Source organism: Dasypus novemcinctus, chromosome 21 (assembly GCF_030445035.2).
Source record: "Dasypus novemcinctus isolate mDasNov1 chromosome 21, mDasNov1.1.hap2, whole genome shotgun sequence".
Taxonomy (NCBI): Eukaryota; Metazoa; Chordata; class Mammalia; order Cingulata; family Dasypodidae; genus Dasypus; species Dasypus novemcinctus.
This window is the reverse complement of record NC_080693.1, coordinates 41,004,084-41,028,327: the sequence shown is the minus strand read 5'-3', so window position 1 is coordinate 41,028,327 and position 24,244 is coordinate 41,004,084. Positions and strand designations below refer to the sequence as shown.

Genomic DNA, 24,244 nt, shown 5'->3' with positions numbered 1-24,244 from the left:
TCTTTACTTACAGCTTTAGGAGCCACATATCCACCAGGAGCCATTCCTATCCCTGTGGAGAGTTCAAACAGGTCATTCAGACCACTGCTGACCACAGCAGGAGTAGGTGAAGGAGCAAAGGTTGCAGGCACTGATGATGGGATGAAGGACTGTCCCACCTGCAGGGAAAAAAAAAAAGGTAGAGGGGAATATCAGGTAGAACAGATCAATAGTCTGCTACATATTTTAGTATTGATAAATCAATGGGAAAAACACTATAATTACAATCTTCTTAGGAGTCAAACTGGTACACTCTGTTGTTTTAATCATCACAGTTACTTTTCCATCACTGAAAAAGGTCTTCACTCTTCACAGATACACACACTCTTTAGACGCTCTATCAAGAGAGAATACTCAGTAGGATACAGGACACAATGATCCAAATGTATGTCTTTTTATTTCCAATTTTAGCTTCCATGATTCTGTGCAAAAGGCCTACAGATACCCTAACAAAGGGGGAGTTTGTTTCTACAGGAAGAGGGAGAAACTTTCAACTTAGACATGAGTTTCATATCCACTTGGGTCCAGCCAAATCTTAAGATTCTCAATTCAGGACTAACTAGTAGGAAGCTCTCCTGGGGGGATGGATAGTCACACCCCTCAAAATAATTAACTTACTAGGAGAGCCTCATACTCAACCCAGCTGACTCTCTCAAGTTCTCTCTAGATGACAGCAAGGAATAAGAGCATTCTCCAGTCAAGATAGGAGGTTCCATTTCCTTTAGCTCTTTAATGCCAGGAAGACAAAGATCTCTGTAGAAACTAGAGCACCAATCCCTAAAGATGTCCCTAAACCAAGTGGTGCATGACCCCAAAGATTCCAAGTAAACCTATCCTACTTTCTAATCTTCATATACCAGTACAGAGAATTCAGTATGCAATGCTAGATAGCAGCAGTGGCTGGTCTGAGAATGTGTGCATAGGAAAGGCATCAAACAGAGGGCAGCACTTCCCATGGTGAAAAAAAAGGATGGCACTTACTGCCGGGCTTCCTCCAATGCCCCCGCCAAGGTCACTGCCAAGCTGAAAGAGAGAAAGGAGAGAGAGGAGAGAGAGGTAGAGTTCATTTAGCTAAGTACTAGATGCCCATATAGAATCTGTGTAATTGTTCTACCAGTTGCTGGAAAAACATGCTATTTAACTTGTCTCCCAAAGCCTAAAGAAATTCTGGATTTTAAAGAATTATGTCCTAGGGGAACTGAGTGGTAGTACTGATGGTGCGTGGGAGTTTTGAGGAAAGCACTTGGAAAGAAGATGGAGCTGGGACATCTCAGAGATGTTTCAGATCCAGTCTTTCTACTGGTGTATACAGGTACAAACCCAAACAAGTATTTAAAGAGCTTGCATGTTACAAGAAACTTTACTCAAGTGATAATGTTTTGAATATCCTTTATATTTTTCTTTTAAAGGAAATTTAAGGGGGGGGGGGAGGAGAAAAGAAAAACTAAACTGTGTTTTGAGCTACAAAACCTGCTGTCCCACTGAGACAGTGGAAACCGAATCAACATCAAGCTGAAATTTCAAGCTTCAAAAATTATAGGTGGAACAAAGTGATTTTTAGAGTTTAAAATTTTCCCAAGAAGAAAAGAGCTGGGACAGAAAGATATCCTACGAGGGGAGGAAGTATTTGGAAGACATGCAATGGTTCAAATCTTTCTCACATTTACTACTACTAAGGTGAAACAGTATGGTTTATTTAGAGTAGGCCACTTTAAACGATGCTAAGTTTTAGAGAATTAGACTTAATGAATTAGCTCACTGACAGGAATATAATTCCACATGGTCTTTGTCTATTATCTCAGGGTTCTACTATAATTTACCCTGAAGTCAGTCTTCCATGACAAAAGTATTAAAGAACTAAAGCTGAAAATAGGAGGCATGCAAGAAATGTAAAACACACACATATACACCTGTCCTATACATAAAACAAAAAACCTTTTTTGTGGTGAGAGGGGCTACACTCACAATTGCTTTCTACCTAGTTCTCATATACTATGCATCTAAAATTCTGCTTTGGATCACCGAATGCCTTATCTACTCTACAAAAGAATGTTTCTTTTGTTGTCTGTCATTTAATGGTAGAAATTTGGAAATCCTTCTGCTGTGGTTACATGAATAAAACAAAATTGTAGTGGGTCTTCAGGATATGGGAAAGGATTTACAGTCAATCCTCATTATTTACGGATTACATGTTTGCAGATTTGCCTACTCGCTAAAATTTGTAATCCCATAATTAATATTCATGGCACTATCACATTCATTCATTAACATGTACAGATATGTAAAGAGTGGTAAAAATTTTGAATCACCCGATGTGGACCTCCCAGCTGAGGTCAAACAAGGCAACAGTGCTGCTTTCTTATTTCAGCTCTTATAAGCTAAAAAAGTTTCATTTCCATGGTATATTTAATGCCACATTTTCAGGACTTCTATACTTTTTGTTGGTGATTTTGCTGTTTAAAATGGCTCCCAAATATAGTGTTGAAGTGCTGTCTAGTGTTCCTAAACTTAAGATGTGCCTTACAGAGAAAATATGTCTTAGATAAGCTCCAATAAGGCATGAGTTATAGTGCTATTCGCCATGAGTTCAATGTTAGTAAATCAACAATATACATATCAAATACAGTGTCTCTAAACAGAAATGCATACAATACAAAGTTATGTATTGATTGGTTGATGAAACTGTGACTAGAGACTAGCAGGAACCTCACCCTATATTTTGCCTAGGACAGGGATTCTTAACCAGGGGGCCACAGACACCAGAAGCTTGAACTACAAATTCAAATAAACATCTTTGTGGGGATGTGTTGGTGTTGGTGTGATATATTTAGTAAATAATACACAGTACAGTGTGGACTTAGTATGATTTTTATTTTGATGTAGCATGTTCTCAGTACAGTGGATAACTGCCTGCAAAAAGGTTGGTAAGGATGGTGGAGATGGTTTTATGATGCCATGGGAAAACTCAAATTTCTAAATGTTTGCTGAAAATGACTGTTTGAACAGATGTTGAACTGTATTAGGTTACCAGGTATTAAAATAATGGGAAAGCTGTAAAATGTAATTTTGAATAATTGTAAAATTTAATTTAGACATGCCAACATTGAGTGTCATAAAATTATCTGTTGCTACATTCGAAGGGGTCTGTGGTTTTCACCTGATTGGCAAAGAGGTCCGTGGGACAAAAAAGGTTAAGAACCTCTGCCCTAGGAGCAAAGGCTCAATATTCACTAATTCAGTGGTCAAAGACAACTCTGTAAAACGTAACTACCATGAATAACGAAAATCAACTGTATTTATCTTCCCAATGAATAGATAACAGTATATAAAGTGGGGCTATCAAAAACTAAAAAACAATCTATAATGAAAAGTAGCAAGATCTATGACAAAAATTTGTTTCCACTGTGACAGAAAAAAACGGGGGCTGGTGCGTCCTAACTGGCATTTAACAAGCATGCATTATACTGAACTATAGAGCACTGCAAACCACAAAGAGCCAATATTTCTATATCTGGCTCCTGAAAACTACTTAGTGGTTGGATATGGCACGAAAATCACAGGTTTAGACAAAAAGGTCATCATAACCACGAATTTTCATATTGGAAAAGTGTGAAAACAGATAAAAAAAAAACCATGTTACACATCTGCTTTCTCCCCACCTCTATAATAGCACACATCTGCAGCATGACATGAAAAATATGAAACTTCTATATTCAAACATATACATAATGTTTAGTGGATACAACATACTATGGGGAACGTAGATGCCAGACACTGAGGGGACCATATAGATAAATAAGACCCATGATTTAATAAGACCCATGATTTGTAAACTGTCAAGAAAAACAGAACATGAACACACAACCATACAGATATACCAAAAGCAAGAAACGGAAGTTCTAAGATCTCTGGAGAGCCTCTTTCTGGCAGAAGGATAATGAAGAGAAGCTTGATAAAAATGGTAGTGTGTGAGCCAAACGGGTGAGAATTAAGAGCAAAAATGAGAGTGGGAGGCATTTCTCAAATAGCATAAACAAAGGAAATAAAAGCAATATCGGAAAGAATGAGTAGTCCAAATAGGTGGGAGCACAGTAGTAGATATGTGTAAAAAGCCTGGTTATGGGATGCCTTTCATTTTCCATTTCTCCTTCATAAAAACCTGGAGGTTTCCTAGACCAAGAGTTAGAATTTCCTAAAAGAATTGATAATTACTTCAATCATGTTCCATCAACTATGGTTTTCAACCTTAGATACACAATAGAGTCAATCACGGGTGGGTGGGGGGAGTTGGATTTAAAAACACTGATACCTGAGTCTCACCCCAGAAACAGGGATTTTTTTTTTTTTTTTTTTTTTTTTTAGGGTAGGCAAGGGAGTAAAGAGTTTATTAAGAAACAAGAAAAGAAAAACAGAATGCAACCCCAGACATGGGTGCAGGCATGCTGCAGGGTAAGATGTGCATGTGGGACTCCAGGTTAGACCTTTTTAAGGTCTTTTTCCTCCTTCCCTTTCCTAGTGTTGGGAAGGGACCCCAGTTGTTTGCTGCTCTGATTAGCTGCCTATTAGCTCTCAGGGGCCCAATGTGGGAGGCTTGTTTGGAGTTATCCAAGGCCTCTCCTTGACCCTGGAAAGAGTTCCAAATGCAACCTTGTGGCCAGGGTTTCAGCAGGGTTTTTCCGGCTTAGAAACAGGGATTTTTAATTGCTCCGGGGTGAGCCTGGCCATTTGAATTTTGAAAATATCTATCCCCCAGGTGATTCTAACATACAAAGTTGAAAACCACTGCCCTAAAGAATTAACTATTATTTGGAGTCAGAGAAGAGTCATCTGTTTGGAAATGGCTTTGGCTCTTACTCCTAAATAAAAAGGAAACCAGAAAGAAAAAGAAAACCCTTTCTAAGGAAGAGGAGGAAAGGCAAACGAAAAACATGGAAGGGACTCTGCAAAATGCCTTATTTATCTAGATGTTTTGAGCTGGTTTTATGATTTTGATAGGCTCATGCCTCCTCCCCCCCACAACTACCCTCCTGCTTCTGACAAAGCTTACAACCCAAGCTCGAAAGAGATGGAATTCTTTACGGATCTGGTTGATACTCAATTGATGTGGGCTATGGGTGGCAGGCTCTTTGTCTCTTCAGAGATAACCTAAACTGTGACTTGTGGGTGCGGGATGATGAAAGGTTGCAGTCCTGCCCTTGGTGAGCAGGAGACAGTTTAACAATGCAAGGTCTATAAACTTTAAGTATTCAAGGGAAATGCAAAGGAAATATGCTAAAAGCTTATCGAATGCCTGAGGTCCATGCTAAAAGCTTACTAAGATGTGGAAATATATGCTAATTCAAGCCTACTGAGAACTGAAACAAAAGGACGATTTGGCCTTTTCTCTCTGTATAAAAGGGACTAAAAAATCTTTTTCGGGGCTTGGGATTCAAACAGAAAGTTCCCGAGTCCGGCCGTCCGTCAATAAACCATTTTTCCTTCTCAAAATCATTCCTGAGTCCTGGCCTCTCTATACTCAAGTAATTGAACTTCTCTCAAATTCTACAACATTTTTGATGACCACGAAGGGACAACAAACGAAGGCCAGAGACGGTAGCATTTTGCTGCCCCTTCCAAATCCCTGAGGAAGCTGGGAGGACTAGGGTGAACCCCAAATCTGGGCGCCCCTGGATTAAATTTAATCCAGAAAAGATGTGGGCTCCACCAGAATCTTCCCGACAAAAATCGAGGGCAATGGAAGGTCTGAAGAGAAAGATTCTGGGAACGAAAAAGAACTCCGAACATGGAAGAAGGTAAGACTCCCCGGGTGAGCACAGTCTGGAAGGCCCTAGCTTTAATTGCTAGGAAGGGGAGGCTGATCACCTCCCAAGAGAACCCTAGTAGCCCCAGAAAATTGGGGGGAAGCCGTTCTCTCTAGGCTTGGGAAAAGGAGAAAAACTGGGGAAAAGCCCTGGTGTTTTGGGTTTGTCTAACTGCATGTTAGAATCTGGTACTAGTCTTATATCCACTGAAGGAGTGGAGTCTTGATTTTAATAGGAAGGGCTGTTTATAGGTTCAAATCCTAATGTCCTGGAGAAAAACCGGGAAAAAGCACTGGTGTTTTGGGTTTGTCTAACTGCATGTTAGAATCTGGTACTAGTCTTATATCCACTAAAGGAGTGGAGTCTTGATTTTAATAAAAAGGGCAATTTATAGGTTCAAGTCCTGGAAATTGGTCTAGATTTAAAAAAAAAAAAAAAAACACTTGGTTACAGGAAAATGGATTGGCTTTTCTGGTGGAGCTTGGTCTGGGTGTAAAGTTTAAACAGTGGAAAAAGTCTAGCTGAAATCTTTTGTTATGGTGCTAAACTGTGAATAAATTCGCTTTATACCAAATGTTAAGTGTTCTGAGGTTTGTGATGGCTGTGGGGGCAGCCATGGTGAAAATATATATAAACTTGTGGGTCAGATTAGTGATCTTTGTGCTTCTGTCTGTGTCAGCTCAATGCTAGTGTTGGAGTTGTGTCCTTATGTAAAGTAGAATTACAGCTGAGCTGGAGCCCTCCCTTGCCATTAGCAAGGTGGTGAAATGATTATGGGGCAAAACTGAGGAGTCTGGATGTTTGTGGAGTCTAGATGTTTGTGCATGCTCTGCTGTCTTGTCTCTGGTCTGGCCCTTTGCCGGGGCTTGGAGGCCATCTGTGTCCGCGCCATGCACCCAAGTTTGTTGGGGCTGCCCCAGTCAGGGTGGCTGGGTCCCCTGGAGAGTTGCTGAATTTGAGTAGGTTCTGTCTGCCCATTTTGGCCTGAAAGCTGGAAAGGGGGGAGCAGCTTGCCTCTTTCCAGTGAGTCCACACCTTCTATTCATAAGCTGCATTCCTGTTTGATTGTTGTGCACCCGACTGCCACGAAGGGGGTAAAAAGCAGAATCAGAATAAATGCAGTAAAGTTCCCTCCCTAGGGTGTCAAAGCCAAAATATCTTTGCATTCTGCCCAGGTTCTTAGAAGGTATTGTAGTAACTTTAAGTAAGAAAATGTGTTCTGTGAAGGTAAAATTTGTCTTAAGGGTATAAATAATTATAAAAGTTTTACAAAGCATTGTTTAAATTAAGGTATTTAAATGGCTAATTGCAGAAAGTCATTATTTAACAAAAACTGAATAGATAATAATAATAAAAGGCAATTTTATAACAAACGTATTGCGTAGCCAGTCTCCCCTGCCAACTTGCTTCCAAAAAAACTGTTTCTGGTATTACATGCTACTAAGTATTTAAAGTGAAGAAATGTTCATTATTTTAACAAGCTTGTTTAGTATTAATGGCAATTGTATGTTGTAAGAAGTTTGCCTGGTAACTTAATATGTGGGATATATGGAGTGTGTTTTTATTGTTAAGGAAACAGAAGATGATTTTGTCCTAAGATAAAATGATTGATTATTGGAAAGAGTAGAGTGTGGGACAAAACCTAAATGAATACTGAAAGTGTAGAAGGTTTGTGGAAGGAAAATTTTTATGATTAAAACTGAGTAAGATCAATATACAAAGAAAATCTTTTATCAAAATAGTTTCTTGTGCTTTAACCTCATCATTTCCTCAGTGTTTGAAGAAGAGTCTTACCTCTTTTAAAGGAACATTTATGTTCTAGAAATCAAATCCTGAAAAGTAGCTTTTTATTTCAAACTAACTGCAAGAGATTTATTCTTTTACTTTAAAGGAAAAAGTAAAGTAATGGTTAAGTTTATGTAATATGTTATAAGTCAAATGAAAGGTGTTTAAAAGTGTTATAAAATTAACAGGTTTTAAAAAAACTAATAAAAACTGTAACTAAGAGTTAAAATCATTTATAAATGCATTTATATTATGAAAGAGTGGAAAGATAATAACTGAAATTATAACTGAGTGAATTTAGCCTGAAACTATTATTTAAGTGTAAATTCTAAACTAATCTTTCCTTTGTTTATGGTTACTTCAAGCCTAACCTCACCTCTTGCCTTTGCCTATGGTTATTTCATAATAGCTTCTGCCCCTACAGGCCAGACAAGAGCAAGGACATCACTGTCTCCTGTCCTAGTATTAGTAACCTTTTCTCTCATGAATTCAAGTGTAAACTAAATAAATTGCTGCCTGATGGAATAAGGTTAAATGACCACTGGAGTTTTATTATCTCTAAAATCAAAAAGGGGGGTGGAGGGGGAGAAGTCTCCTGCCTTGATGGTCAGTGTTCCTAAGAGTGGCACTTCATGAGAGAAACCAGTCTGTCTCCCTGAGGCTTCAAATAGCCTCAGTAAATATATATAAAATTAATCTTGTTGCTTATCCAAAATTCTGCTAAATTCAAAGTAAAATATAAAGTTCTGAAACAAACAAAAAAAAAAATAGTGCTAAAGCATTGAGAACATTTTGGTTACAATCCATTAAGAAAGAAAATTTTTGTGTAAAACTGCATAGTCATAGTATAAAACTGCAGTCATAGTGCAAATTAAGAAGAGTTTCAGGAGTCTTTGAAATGTTTTGCAGTCACACTTGTTTTGTAAGAATTAGAAGTTTAAAGTAATTAAAGTTATGTTGTTGTGTCAAACTATTCATGTCTGCCTATTTGCTCAAATTGTTGAGGTTAAATATGCAGTTATAAGTACTACATATTTCAGGACCCCAAATTAAGCTAAACAGTATATAAAATAATGCAAATTATAAGTAATATCAATGAGTTTTGTTTCTGTGTCTAACTCTTTGTGTCTGCCCATTTGCTCAGTGTATGTCTTCATACATCAGGATAATAATATCAAATTAACAAATGAAAATTCTTAAAAGAGCTCTATGCAAATTGTTAATTAAATCTGCAGTTATATATGTAAATAAATATTCTTAAAGCCCAAATTAAACTAAGCAGGATGAAAAAGTCATAGAAATCTGATTATAGAAACAATTGGGAAAGGGCCTCCTCTTTGCAAGAGCTTTAAAGGCAAGATTAGGTGTAGCAGATTAAACCTATCTACTAGGCTAGGGAATTAAGAATCAGTTTGCCTGGTAATTTCCCAGTTTAAACCTTTTGTCAGCCATAAAATGTAAAAAAACAAAGATTAGGCTAATTTTCACGTAAGAAAAATGTTGATTGGTGTAACCTGGTGGCCTGCTGCCTCAGTCTCCCACTCCCGGGTTGGACAGCAGTGGAGGAGACCAACCAGCTCAGGCCAGTCCTACGGGCAGTGAAAGGTTGCCCAAGAAGAAGCTAGGTCGGTGCCATTTCAGCACTAAATTCTATTCCTTATTTAACAAAGGGGAACAGGTAAAAACTAAAATGGTTGGAATGTGAGATAGAAGAAGCAGTTAAATGACAAACTTTTGCGCAGGAAAGTTAGATCTCAGATAAGCTTTAACTTCTGAAGTATCCAATCTATGGAAAAACAGAGGAAAAGATTGTGTGCTAGGCTTAGGGGTATAAATTGTGTCATTTTTCTTTGTTCCGGGTGCCAGCCATATCTGGCTCTGTGCCCCTTCTTGCAAGATTGAGAATAAATTATTTTCTCCTCCACAATCTGGTGAGCCTTATTTACTTCCAGAAGATTTCTTTCCAACAAAATAAAGGTAATTAGTGGCTCTATTAACAAATTTCAGTAAGTAAAGAAAAGTCCATAAAAACTATGGATCTTTCCTGGGTTATGATTAAACAAATTAAGTAATTGTGTAATGTGTTTTAAAACCTGGTAGTCAGTATGCTTTTAAATTATTAATTTTCATAACTTAAAGAAGTTTTTAGCTTCCTGTAAGGAAAAAAGAACATTCCTTGCATAAACTATTATAGTTTCAATTTTATTTAACTTGAGTGTAATCTCCCATAGTTAATTTATAAACTAAATTAACATTATATATACAAAATCTTTAGAGTAATGAAAATTGTAAGTTCACATTGGTGAAATTAGGTTAAAGGAAAAAGATTGTAGATATGCTCTCTTAAATAAATAGAGTAAATTTCTTTGGTAATTGTAATTTAATAAGTTTAATTAAACATGAGGTGTCTAGTCAATGTAGTTACAGTCAATTATAAGGAGGTTGTAAAACATCTGCCAAACTGAAAATGTTTAAATAGTTCTAGTTCTAGAAGTCATTGTTAACTAAAACTTAGATTGGTATTGGTAGCAGAAATAACTTAATGATAATAAAACCTGTCTGAAGGCCACCGCAAAGTACATATTTAAGTAAACGGTAATAAAAAGTTATCTTGATTCTATTGGAAATCTTCTGTTTTCATTTTAACAATGAGAAATAAATTTTTCTTCTATTACTAAAGTACCTACTGTTATCTTCATAGTAAAATTGTGTAAGTGAACAGTCATTTGATATATGTGTTGCATTAAGTTGTTTAAAATATATATAAAAACAAGGAATAAACTTTAACATTGTCAAACTCTTGTGCATTCAAACTAGGCCTTGAATACATTACAGGTGGCCTCTCCGTGTGAGTTATTGGCTAGGCTGGTCACTGACCCCTCAATTAAAAATATTTGCTATATCAGCCTCCGGTTCTGCTCCTGAAGTCGATGGAAACTACGTTGCAGTTTCAAGCTCCCGCAGCAGCCAATAATGACTCGGTACAGCCAAGTGTACAATGGATATCGCCTCCAGACTGGCACTGTTCCATAGTGCCAGAGAGCACTATGCACCAGGCTAGTAGAATACTGGAAATTCTCTCTAAGATCAAGGATGCTGCGACTTGCTCACTGCGTTGAAGAATATGCTAAGTGGAGCCATGATACCAGGATACTGTAAGTGAAACCTAAACACAATTGGCATTATGGCCTGCTCTCATGGAGAGATAACATGTAAAGTATTACAAACCTGAAACTCAAAACTAATAATTGTGACTCTGAATCCTTATGCATTAAGTAATACATTAGTTAATATTAAGTGCTGTATTTTTATCCTGTACTAAATATATGCTTAATAATTATAATGTTATGTTTTCTATTTTGGATCAAGTGCAGAAGTATATTAGACATGTTAAATTCCTGGTAAAATCATTTTCTAAACAGTTAAAAACATGTCTATAGAATAAGGTGGCAGTCTCAGCCAGTCTCAGTAGACTTCTATATTCTACTGTACTCTGCTGTGTAGCAAAGGTGAGGCTTGCTTGCTGATGGTGAGTCACTTACTGAAAAAGTAAAAATTGCTAGAAATTGTACAATTAAAACCAGGGTGTAAAAAAAAACCTTTATTCTGTAGTTCTGATCACTCCCACAGGTGAAAACTAAGAGAATTTCCAACTTAGTGTTATAATCCTGAGTGAAGCCAGTTGCCCAAGGAGTGCCAGTTCACCAGGAGCATCTGACAGAGCGAAGGAGTGCCAATCATTGAACAGCTTGGAATGTGTCTTCAGACAAAGCTAAGTGTCTGTTGCAATTTCTCTCTAAAGATGAATAACTTAAAAAAGAATATATATGCTGTTCCCACCAGCTTTTAAGGAGTGCCATCTTTATAGGCACCTAACCTTGTCTACCTCTGTAATCCAATGTGTCCTCTTTTAAAAACGGGTATTCCAAATTTTTAATTAAGTTTGTTTCTTTCAGAGCAAACATTAACCATATGAAAACTTCATCCAACTTCGTACAGAATGCCAGATCCATCTTCCTCCAGTTAGAATAAATGAAGAGTTTTACACCTTATTAGGCAATGACTACAGCCCATGGCCAGCAGGAAGCAGTTACAGAAAAGAGATCCATCTCCCTTCAGCACCCCTTTTAAATTAAAGGTGTAAACTCTTCAAGGGTAAAATAAAATTAATAGATGGATCTGGAACCTGACTGGAAATCCATGTGAGCGCCGGTGGCCGCAGGATGACTGCAGGAGGCCCCCGCCCCAGGATTCTGCTGTCCAGAATGAAAACTTCTAAACTCTTAAAAACAGTCCTGGATGCTACACTAAAGACTGATAAACAATCAATCAAAACAACAAACAGCCATCCACCTCATAGCTCCAACAATAATTATGCCAAAGCTTATCAAGTTAAACTTTGGCAAAGGGGGGAAATGATGTGGGCTATGGGTGGCAGGCTCTTTGTCTCTTCAGAGATAACCTAAACTGTGACTTGTGGGTATGGGATGATGAAAGGTTGCAGTCCTGCCCTTGGTGAGCAGGAGACAGTTTAACAATGCAAGGTCTATAAACTTTAAGTATTCAGGGGAAATGCAAAGCAAATATGCTAAAAGCTTATCGAATGCCTGAGGTCCATGCTAAAAGCTTACTAAGATGTGGAAATATATGCTAATTCAAGCCTATTGAGAACTGAAACAAAAGGACGATTTGGCCTTTCCTCTCTGTATAAAAGGGACTAAAAAATCTTGTTCCGGGCTCGGGATTCAAACAGAAAGTTCCCGAGTCCGGCCGTCCGTCAATAAACCATTTTTCCTTCTCAAAATCATTCCTGAGTCCTGGCCTCTCTATACTCAAGTAATTGAACTTCTCTCAAATTCTACAACACAATGGCAAAAAAAAAAAAAAAAAAGAAAAAAACATGCTGGAAGAAAAACATGAGTTTTATCAAATATGTTAAATTCAATAAATGGCATCGAGAAAAGGCACTCACTGGTAGTAGTTAGACAAAAGGAAATAAAACCCATTTATATTTTCTTAGATCTCATTCTTATCTCTGACTTCTATGTGAATACTATCTTAGCTGGAAAAAAGATTTGAATGTACTCATCCTGCTATGCTGCTTATCAATTTTATTCAAAACCATGGAAGAAACTGAACAGCAATGATGATTCTCCTTTGTTTACTTCAGTGTTGTCAGATACAAAAGCTAAGCATCAAGAACTCAGATCTTAGACAGTATCCAAAGGATATCAGTGACATGTAGCTAGAAAACTAAAGGTTCACCTAACTGTGCTACAACCAGAAAGAGAAAATAAAGAACAATTTCAGTGTTATGTCTTCTAACTAATTAGACTATAGCTTATTCAGACTTTATTCAGCATCTTTCGTTTGACTGAGAAAAGATTCTAAAGGGGGTTTTATCTTGTTCCCTGAAAACATGGTAAGGTGACAGCACAGTAATGGGTACGAGTGACTGTCGCAGTTTGATATTATAGATGAATTCCAAAAAGAAATACTGGGTTATGTTTGTAAACTGATCTTTTCCTCTTGGCATATTAGATTATATTGGATTCAGAGGTTTACTTGATTAAGTAAGTATACCTCTTGTGCCAGTGGGGACTCACAGATAAAAGGCATAGCAAGGGAAAGAATTAAGGGCTTTTAATGTTGGTATTTGATGCTGGAGCTGGAGCCCCAGGGAGAGAGACAGAGCCGTTTGCCTGATAGTCCTTGTGGAGAGAGGCAAGGCCTATACAGCCTCATAGTCTACAGCTGACCCTGAGGAGAGAACAGGGGAGCCAAGCCCAGAGGAAATCAAGAAGTCTGAACCCTAGCAGATGTCAGCAACCAACTTGCTCCAACATGTGAAAACAGACTTTGGTGAGGGAGTAACTTATGCTTTATGGCCTAGTATGTATAAGCTCCTACCCTAAATAAATACCCTTTATAAAAACCATCTAATTTCTGGTACTTTGCATCAGCACCATTTGGCTGACTAACATAGAATTTGGTAATGAGGAGTGGGGAAGTGCTTTTGCAATTACTGAAATGCCAGAACAGTTTTATAAATTGTAAGGGGTACTTTTTGGAGGAACTGTGAGATGCTTGATGGAAAAGACTTAAATTATTTTGCAGAGAACTTAGCAAGATTAACTCCTGGTGTTTTAATGAAGGCAGAATTTGAAAATGGTGAGCCTGGGCATTTAGCTGAAGAAATTTCCAAAGTAAACTTAGAGAATGCGGCTTGGCTTATGCTTGTAGCTTATAGCAAAATGCTAGACAAGAGAGATATACTGAGGACTGAATTGTCAGGCACAACGAAAACAGAAACTGATTCTGGAAATTCTAAGCCTCTGGAAATCAAGCTCCCAGATGAAAAAGTGCCCCACTGGAGGACTTAACTAAACTTGGAACTTGTAAATCAGGACTGAAGATGCAGTTATCTCAGAAAGACTTGTGGAAAGTCTTGTCTTATGGCTTGGACTCCTGCTCCTTGAATGCTAATGAACAGAACCACTGTGAGCCTGGAATAAAAGGGACATAGAAATGAGAGATTTAAGGCAAAACAACTGCAAGAGGAAAAACATGGAAGCTAAGACCTGGAATTAGGAATTGGGCCAAGAGAGGAACCCCATCCATGTGCACAGAGGGTGAGTCTGCCCCAGCAGTTCAAGAGGGTGAATGTTCCTGAACAATGTTCTGGGAGAGTTTTGCAGTCCTAGGGTACAGAGAGGGTGGAACACATTCCCCAAGGATTACAGCGGTTAAGGTCAGCACCCTACAGGTCTGAGGGGGATGGACCTGTCCTCCAAAGGTTAGGGAAGGCCAGGTGGTCAACTCGTTGCTCTGAAAGGGATGAGCCTATATGCCAAAGGTTAGGGAAGGCCAGGTGGTCAACTCATTGCTCTGAGAGGGTTGAGCCTGTATGCGAAAGTGGAGCAGGGTAGTAAGATAGGGAAACAATAGATGGATCAAAACCTGGCAAGAAGTCCACATGGACATGAGCAACCCTAAGATGGCGGCTGAAAACCCTCTCCAAGATTCTGCCACTCAAAAGAAGACTTCTTTTGGAAGCCAGGAGAAGCCTGGATATTCCCTAAGGACTTTATCATTGGGCCCCCCTGGGAGACTGATGGGGGAAATAAGCAATCAAAACGGTAAACAGCCTCAACTCTTCCCCTGCCATTAGCAAAGGGGTGGGATAATTAACAGTTCAAAAGCCAGGCTCAAGACCTGAATGAGCTCTCTTGAGTGATCTTGCCTCTGGACCAGGACTCCAACTGCCTTCTCCCCCACTTGAATCACCACACAAAAAAAACCTGGGCATTTATAACCTATTTTTCAAAAGATTTATTTATTTATTTCTCTCCCCTCCTCCGGTCCCAGTTGTCTGTTCTCTGTGTCTATTTGCTGCATGTTCTTTGTCCGCTTCTGTTGTTGTCAGTGGCATGGGAATCTGTGTTTCTTTTTGTTGCATCATCTTGTTGTGTCAGCTTTCCCTGTGTGAGGCGCCATTCTTGGGCAGGCTGCATTTTCTCTCGTGCCAGGCAGCTCTCCTTCCAGGGCGCTCTCCTTCCAGGGTGCACTCCTTGCGCGTGGGGCTCCCCTACACGGGGGACACCCCTGCGTGGCAGGGCCCTCCTTGCGCCATCAGCACTGTGCATGGGCCAGCTCCACACAGGTCAAGGAGGCCCGAGGTTTGAACCGCAGACCTTTCATGTGGCAGACGGATGCCCCAACCACTGGGCCAAGTCCACTTCCCTAAATCAGCCCTCTTGATCACTTTTCAGCCCTTCCTCTCTACCTGGGACCCCTGCTGTTATATTCTTCCATTTCTCTTCCCTCCCTACCTGAATAAATGACTAGTCTAACTCACCCAGCATGCTCTTAAAACTCATTTCCACAGCATAGCGAAGAACCTAAACAAAATCCAGTAACAAAAGGTTAGGGGGAATGTTGTCTTCACATCAATGTGGTAGGGAGGTTAAGACTCTAACTCAAAGATTGGGTAAGGTGTGGCAAACACCCCAACCCTCTTGGAGGGAGAGGTCTGGAGTTTGGTGGACACCCAGATGCTTGATGAAGGTAGAAACAAGAAACAGTCATTGGACAAGATGGTGGAAAGCGTGGATCCCCATATGGCCCAAAGGAGAAGAAACCATCTTCTTAAGAATGACTCTCAGACTTTGAAATCGAATGGAGGATGCCCTGTAGGTTTACTGAACTGTACAGGACCCATGACTCAAGTTTACCTCCCAATTTCTCCTTACTGTAATGAAAATGTTTATCCTTTTTCTGTCCATTTGTGAATTGGAAGTAGATGAATTGTTTTGTAAGTTTCAGAGGTCTATAGCAGACAGGACTTTACCTCAAGACAAACTGTATTTCTTTAAATTGTTTGAGATATGATTGAGTACTTGCATTGTAACTGATTTAAGGTTTTGTGTTTTTTTTTTAAAAATATTGTAACGTCTTTTTGGAATTCAGAGAGTAGGGTGTAGCAGTTTGATATTATTGATGAATTTCAAAAATAAATATTGGATTATGTTTGTAAACTGATCTTTTCCTCTGGGCATATTAGATTATACTGGATTCATAGGTTCATTTGATAATTAAGTAAACCTCTGTGCCAGTAGGGTGTTGAGTCTCCACCCTTTAGTGGGTGGGGACTCACAAATAAAAGGCATGGCAAGGGACAGAGTTAAGGGTTTTTAATGTTGGAGTTTTGATGCTGGAGTTTGATGCTGAAGCTGGAGCCCCAGGGAGAGAGAGCCGTTTGCCTGATAGTCTACAGCTGACCTTGTGGAGAAAACAGAGGAGCTGAGCCCAGAGGAACCCAGGAAGCCTGAACCCTTGCAGACATCAGCAGCCACCTTGCTCCAACACCTGAAAATAGACTTTGGTGAGGGAAGTAACTTAAGCTTTATGGTCTGGTATCTGTAAGCTCCTACCCCAAATAAACACACTTTATAAAAACCAACCAATTTCTGGTATTTTGCATCAGCACCCTTTAGCTGACTAATATAGTGACTAACAGGGAGATGTCAGCAAGGATGGGAGCCACTTACCCCAGCAAGTGACCCCTCCGATCTATAATGACAAGTAGGATGAAGCAAATCTTCATCAGGAAAAAAATAAAATGAACAAATACCCAGGAAGGCTGTTGTAAGTTAGCCACTACTAGCCATTAACCATTTCATTTCAGCTGATGGTATTTTTTGGAGTCACACAAGATTCATCTGTTTGGAAATACTCCAAGATCATATTTTTCAGTAAGGAGAGACAAAATGTTAAAATCAGAGTAATATCTGTTATCCAGTGAGCTGGTAGGAGCCAAGAGAGAAAAGAGATGGGTATGCAGGACATGACTTTACTCCCAATCTTAGCTGTCTAAGGCACTGAGTTTTTAGTGTTGCTACAAATATCTCCTAGAGCTCTCCATTTCACACTGTTCCCAGAATTGCCTTTCTGAGGCTGCCATTTACTCCATGAAGGAAATGATGTCAACTATAGGCCAACCAAATCAGGATACAAGGAAAAGAAGAAAGGAAGGAGAGGTGCCAATTTCAGGATCTGAATATTTCAAATGCTAAAAACTGAGCAGGATTTTTCTGAAGGTCTGTACCTGATAGAGCTGAAGGATTCCCTAGCCTAAGTTTTCTGCTAGTGGTGTATTTCCCCAAGTCCTCAGGCTAAATCATGGTATTTGTACTAATTAAATGGCACTGAGAATAACACTTTAACATTTGGCTACTGCCAAAGAGTGGCCACTCCACCATGCCTGAGGTAGTGGTGAAGTCATTCCTTTGGCTGACTAATACAGATACCAAGAGAAAATGCCCTCATCCTACCTCTTTTTATTTTTTTAAAGATTTACTCATTTATTGCCCCCACCCCACCATCCACCCCACCCCAGTTGTCTGTTCTGTGTCCATTCACTGTGTGTTCTTCTGTGTCCGCTTCTATTGTCAGCGGCACCAGAAATCTGTGTCTCTTTTTGTTGCGTCATCTTGCCGTGTCAGCTCTGTGTGTGTGTGGCACCACTCCTGGGTAGGATGCACATTTTTTGCACTGGGTGGCTCTCCTTTTGGGGCGCACTCCTTGCCCGTGGGGCTCCCCTACACGGTGGACACCTCTGCATGGCACGGCACTCCTTGTGCGTATCAGCACTGCACGCGGGCCAGCTCTACACAGGTCAAGGAGGCCCTGGGCTTGAACCATGGACCTCCCAAGGGCAGGCGGACACTCTATCTGTTGAGCCAAGTCCATTTCCCTCATCTTACTTCTTAACCTTTTTGTTCCACGGACCCCTTTGCCAGTCAGGTGAAAAACGACGGACCCCTTACTAAGTCCACACTATACTGTGTATTATTTAAAAAAAATATATCACACCCACACCACCATGTCCCCACAAAAATGTTTTTCTGATTTCAATTCGAGTTCACGGACCCTTGTTAAGAACCCCCATCCTATAGGAGTATGGGACAACAGAAGAAATACAGAGGATGCAAGACAGAAGTTCTATAATGGAACAAGTTTGCCTGACTCAAATTAAAAAAAAAAAAAAAACTTTCATAAAAGAGTATCAACTGAGATGGCCATTGAGTAGACAAAAAAATTCCCACAAATTATCAGAATGAATGAGTGATTTGGATTAGCTACTTTGAGGTATATCTGGCAAATTCAAAGTACATCTAACTACATCTAAAACAGTGACGTTATATCTGAAGACATTCTTTTAATTATAGGTTTAGATCTTAAGTTCAAAAATTTTCTTTGCTTCTGTTTAGAGTTATTACCTCTTTTATTTGAAGCTTTCCAGAATTAAGTCAATTTAAGGGAGTCTAAGAAATGTTCCAGGTCACACAGCTTACCAACAGCTCTGTTATTCAGGAATCAAAACAGAAGGATATAAAAATAAAATACAATGACACTTTCACCATAAACAATAAAATTTACACCAAAATCCAATTCATGTCAAAAACATCAATCTGTGTTTTTCCTATTAGATTCAGGTTTCAGAATGTACATGTCATCTCCTAGGTGAAAGTACGTTTTTTGTTTTTTAACTACAAGGCTACACCTGTTAATTAGATCTTCAAAAAGCCATTCAGGAACCAAAATGGGGGAGTAATGCTCCAGGGCTCCATCCTGCCACAGAAGCTTTGGAAAAACCAGCAAGAACAAACGGAAGCATCTTCCTCCAAGCTCCAGAAAACAGTAACAAGGAGAGAGTCAAATCAAGAAAAATGCAACCTAAAACAAATAAAAGGGAAGTGGATGTGGCTCAGGTGACTGGGCTCCTGCCTACCACATGGGAGGTCGCTGGTCTGGATTCCAATGCCTCCGAAAGAAGCCAGTTGAGGTGGCACAACAGGCAGGCATGGCAAGCAGGCACAAGAAGAAACACAAGAAGAAAAACATAATGAAAGACACAAGAAAGCAGGGAGCAGAGGTTCCCAGTACCTCCTAAAGGAGATAGTGAGCTGTTGCAACAGAGAAACATAATGAGAGATAACAACAAAAGCAGGGAGCAGAAGTGGCTCAAGCAATTAGGCACGTCCCTCCCACATCAGAGGTCCCATGTTCAGCTTCTGGTGCCTCCCAAAGAGACAAAGAAAACAGACACAGCAAGTGAAAAACAACAAGGGGGTGGGAAGAAACAAATACATAAAAATAAATCTTGAAAGAAAAAAAAAAACAACAGTAAGAAAATCTCATGGCACCCTTGCTGGCCCCTCCCCCATTCCCTCACAGGCCCATACTCCTAGTGCAGGTTCTGGTCCTGGTACCAGAAGGAGCAGAGTAACTCCCATGCACATACTAGGGTACAAATATGCCTGTGCCTATCTGTCTGGGGGCAGCAAGGAGGACTGAATCAGGACAGGCTTTGCAGAATCATTGTCCCAGAGCTTATCAAGTACCTAGAAAGCAATTCCCAGAACAATCCCTTAACAGTCAAATCGCAGCTGCCTGGGGCAAAGGACTGCGAGCTGTGGGACATTCAGGATAGCACCTAACAACATAAGGAAACACTTCTCCTAAGGGAATGAGGACAGGGAATTCCTGGGGCCACATGAATGCTCAGGACAAGATGCATGCACAGAAAAGACTGGGGAAGACCCTCTGCCTTAGGCTACTCTCTAATCTCACAACAGGATAGCTATGTTCTGAAGGAGAACACTCACACAGGTCAATGTGCAAAGACTGGGAAAGGTTTTTTTCATTTATCTTTTTGTTAACTCTTGGCATTCAAGGAAAATCTCTGTCATAACACTAGCTGGATATAAGCTTAAGGAACAGATTCCTGGGAGTTTAAATTCCAGCAATAACACATTAAAATACCACAATGGCCAGGTTCCAATAAAAAATTTTAAAACATAAAAAGGAACAGGAAGCTATGGCCCATGTTAAGAAGATTAAAGCATTAGAAACCATCAACAAGTACAACCAGACAGACATGGGATATATTAGACAAAGACTTTTTAAAAAATGGTCCTAAATATGCTCAAAGAGCTAAAGAAAATCATGGACAAAGAACTAAAGGACATCAGGAAAATGACAGTTGAACACAGAGAATATCAAAAAAGAGAGATGTGGGCGGCAGACTTGGCCCAGTGGTTAGGGCGTCCGTCTACCACATGGGAGGTCCATGGTTCAAACCCCAGGCCTCCTTGACCGGTGTGGAGTTGGCCCATGCGCAGTGCTGATGTGCGCAACTGTGCCGCATAGGGGAGCCCCACGGACAAGGAGTGAGCCCCGTTAGGAGAGCTGCCCAGCGTGAAAGAAAGTGCAGCCTGCCCAGGAATGGTGCCGCACACACAGCGCACACGGAGAGCTGACACAACAAAAAGAAACAAAGAAACACAGATTCCCGTGCTCCTGACAACAGAAGCAGACAAAGAAGATGCAGCGAATAGACACAGAGAACAGAAAACCGGGGCGTGGGGGGGGGGGGGGGAGAAATAAATAAATAAATCTTAAAAAAATAAAATAAAATAAAATGCAACTGCATAAAAGGTAATTAAAAACCAATGATTATAAACTCATAACATATAAATATGTAATTTGTGATAAGAACTACAGAGGTGGGGGGATGGAGGTACACAGTAACATAGGTTGTGTATGTTACTGAAGTTAATTAAGTTTGTATCTTGGTGTAGCAGTTTGATATAGTTAGGAATTCCAAAAATAGATACTGGATTATGTTTGTAAACTGGTCTGTCTAAAGTTTCACATTTATGTATTATGATTAGGGTGTTGATTGGGCCATGTCAGTAGGGCACTGAGTCCCATCCCTTGGGACTCACAGATAAGACATGGCAAAAGAACAGAGTTGGAGTTTTGATGCTGGAGTTCTGAGCTGAAGCCCAGGAAGTAAGCACACAGGGGAGCTTGGTTGTGAGGAAAGAGAAGCAAGCCCCGGGAAGAGAGGAACCCTAAGCTGGGAGAGAAACAAGCCCTGGGAAGAGAGGAACCCTGAGCCTGGAAAGAATGAAGCAAGTCCCAGGAAAAGGAACCTGTGAAGCCTAAACCCTGCAGACATCAGCAGACATCTTGCTCCAACACATGGCAAAAGACTTTGGTGAGGGAAGTAACTTACACTTTATGGCCTGGTAACCATGGGATTCTACCCCAAACAGATTTCTCGTATTTTGCATCAACACCCCTTTGGCTGACTACTACACTTGAAACAAGACTGTTAAGAGATTTTGGATAATCAGTTATATTAGGATAATAGGTACAGGGCTTCTGTCTGGAGTAATGGGAAAGTTCTGGTAATGGATGGTGATGAGAGTAGCACAACACTGTGAATGTAATTAAGCTCATATAATACTATGTTTGGTAGTGGTTGAAAATGGCAAAGTTTATGTTGTACATATGTTTCCACATGTGCGTGCATGCAGACTACACTCTTAAACAGAAAATTAAATTATTAGATCCTGGACTGAATCTAATAATGAAAGAGAAAAGGTTCAAAAAGATACTGGGACATATGAAAAAAATTAAACTACAGACTATAAGCTTTATATCAATGTAAAATTTCTTCAACTTGATAACTGAACTTAAGGTGGTTACATAAATGTATATACTTGTTCAAAGAAAATGCATAGGTAAATATTACGTGTTTAAGGAGCACGACCTATATCATCCACTCAAATGTTTAGAAAATAGAACAATACAGCAAATGTAGCAAAATGTTAAAATTGGTGTATCTGGGGTATGGGGGAGTAGGAGTTCTCTGTATGAGTTTTGTATTATTTTTTCATCTGTCCTGGAGAGTTTGAAATTATTTCAAAATAAGTTTAAAGGAAAGAAAAGATATTCAGAAATATATCATAAAATATAACTAATCAAACCAATGAAAAGAATCTGTAACTACATGTATTAGTGAGTCAAAGGGGTACTGATGCAAAGTATCAGAAATCTGTTGGTTTTTATAATGGGTACTTATTTGGGGTAAAAGCTTACAGTTACAAGGCCCTAAAGAGTCCAGCTCAAGGTACCCTAAGAGGTACTTTCTCACCAAAGATTGTTGCCGAAGTCTGTGAGGGTTCACCCTTCCTTCTTCCTCTTAAGGTTCCACGGTCCCAGCTTCTTCCCGATCTCAGTTGTAGGCTGGCACAAGGCTCCTCTCTTGTCCCAGGACAGCTGGATCCTCTTCTGTCTATGGAGTGCTCTTTCCTTGCATATATGCTTCTGTGTATCTACTGTGTTCTTGACTGAGTATTTGTTTATTCTGCCTAAGGGTAAGGGGAATCAACCGGCATGCACTAATGATGTAGTCAAACCAAAGCCCTTATCAAGTGAATGTAAAGCCTTTGAATTTAAACCTCTCAAAGGGTATAATGCCCAGAGGAACAGGCCTGTTACTAAACATAATGTATATCTATTTTTGGAATTCATAAATATCACACTGCCACATTATGCAAAAGTCATTAAACAAGGTAGTAGTTGAGAACAAACTGGATATGGATCCGTGCAAATGAACTGAGGTCATACAAAATTACCAAGTAGATGAATCCTTAACTTGAGGGAAAAAAGGTTTATATCAGCAGAAAAGTAGGGAGTGTAACAGCAATACTTCCTGACATGAGACAGAGAACACAATGTGGTAAAGTCCTTAGAATGGCCAATTCATTTCTCTTTGGTGAGACAACTCAATGTTCAGAAGTTCAGAATCCTGCCTTATTTTCCTCCTTCATAGCATTTACTATCTGACTATATGCTTACATCCAACTAGCATGTAAGCTTGCAAGATATATTTTGTCCACAAGTACATACCCTGTACAGAAAATAAAGTCTGACATATAGTAAGCTCCCAAACATTTCTGAATAAATATATGCATATTCTAGGAACCATACTAGTAGGGCTACTGGCAATATGGCTTCTTGGCGAGACAATTTTGAAACGAATCATTTCACTGAAGAAAATTATCATAAAAGGGAAAGAAGGTTGACAACATTGTTTACCAACTGGCCTAAAGCAACAACTCTGCATCAATATTGCCAGCACATATGAATAGAAACTAGGAAAAAATTAAACCCCTCCCTTCTCCAGCCAAAGCCCTTTCTAGAGAGGAAATATATCACAGTGGTTCTGATAGTCAGTTTTCAGCAGAAGAATGTCCTGTACAATATCATTTAATTACCCTAGAAGTACTGCTTTATCAAAGTTCATTGCCAAATAGATTGGCAGATGTGATTTTAAGGTTCTTCTTAGAAGGGATTAAGATGAACAATCTTGTTCCTTGTGCTACAACAGAGGTGTATAGACTTAGTCCCTCTCTTTTCACATATGGATAAAGTTATACAGTCCCTAAACTTTCAAACTTACACTCAGCCCACCTGGGATGTACAGCAGAGCAAGCAAGCCTTGTGTTTTTTCTTAAAAACTTATGCAATTTTACTTTGAGTCCTCTATCAGTGTTCATTCTGTGTTTATATTACTTACCATCAAGTAAAACTGCTGAAAGATGATTAGCCAGATTTATCCTGCAGGTTCAAATATACCTACACTTAGTACTCCAGAGACTGGGCACCCCAGTCTGAGAAGGATCAAAGTTAGATGAAACTGGACTCTAGTCTAGAAGGTGACTAAGTTGAAAGTCTTGAATTAGACCTGGGTCCAAATCCCAACCCTATGACTTACTAGCTATGTGATCTTCAGTTTTCTGTAAAATGAGACCCAATGCCAATTACATACCTAATGTTCACTGTGTGACATGCACTTTTCCAAGTGTGATTCACAGAATTATCTTATTTGCCACAGTAGCCCAATGAGAATACTATTATTGCCATTTGATAGTTGTAGAAACTCAGGCAGAGAAATTAAAAATGACTTGCCCAAGATCAGGCAGTTGCATGCAGGGTTGTCTTGAAGACCAGAAATTATAAAAGCTCTAATACAAGGACTGGCACATAAACAGGCACTCAATATTGGTAATTATTCCCAGAACTAGCTGAGGCCAGCCCTAGCCAACCCAAAGCATTGATAAAAAGATACAGTTGTTACAGGAGCCATACAAGAGAATTTACTGGGCAGAATTGGGCAGTAACTTACAAAGATCTCTCCCAAACAATACCAACTCTAAAAACGAAGCCCTTAAATCACTGCAAAGCTCCTCTAGAGGAAG

At 39.5% G+C, this 24,244-nt stretch overlaps 1 protein-coding gene across 6 annotated transcripts in view; it reads right to left on the bottom strand.

Moving 5' to 3' along the window:
* Positions 1-24,244, bottom strand: part of AP2B1 (adaptor related protein complex 2 subunit beta 1) — a 187,653-nt gene that overhangs the window by 81,472 nt on the left and 81,937 nt on the right. For 3 of the 6 annotated variants that reach the window (XM_058283174.2, XM_058283177.1, XM_058283176.2), the window contains exons 15-16: positions 1,021-1,062; positions 12-158 (exon numbers count right to left, since the gene is read on the bottom strand). In XM_058283174.2, coding sequence (XP_058139157.1) covers positions 12-158; positions 1,021-1,062 — 189 coding nt within the window. The remainder of the gene's footprint in view (positions 1-11; positions 159-1,020; positions 1,063-24,244) is intronic. The other 3 variants (XM_058283178.2, XM_058283180.2, XM_058283179.2) reach the window with 1 other exon arrangement.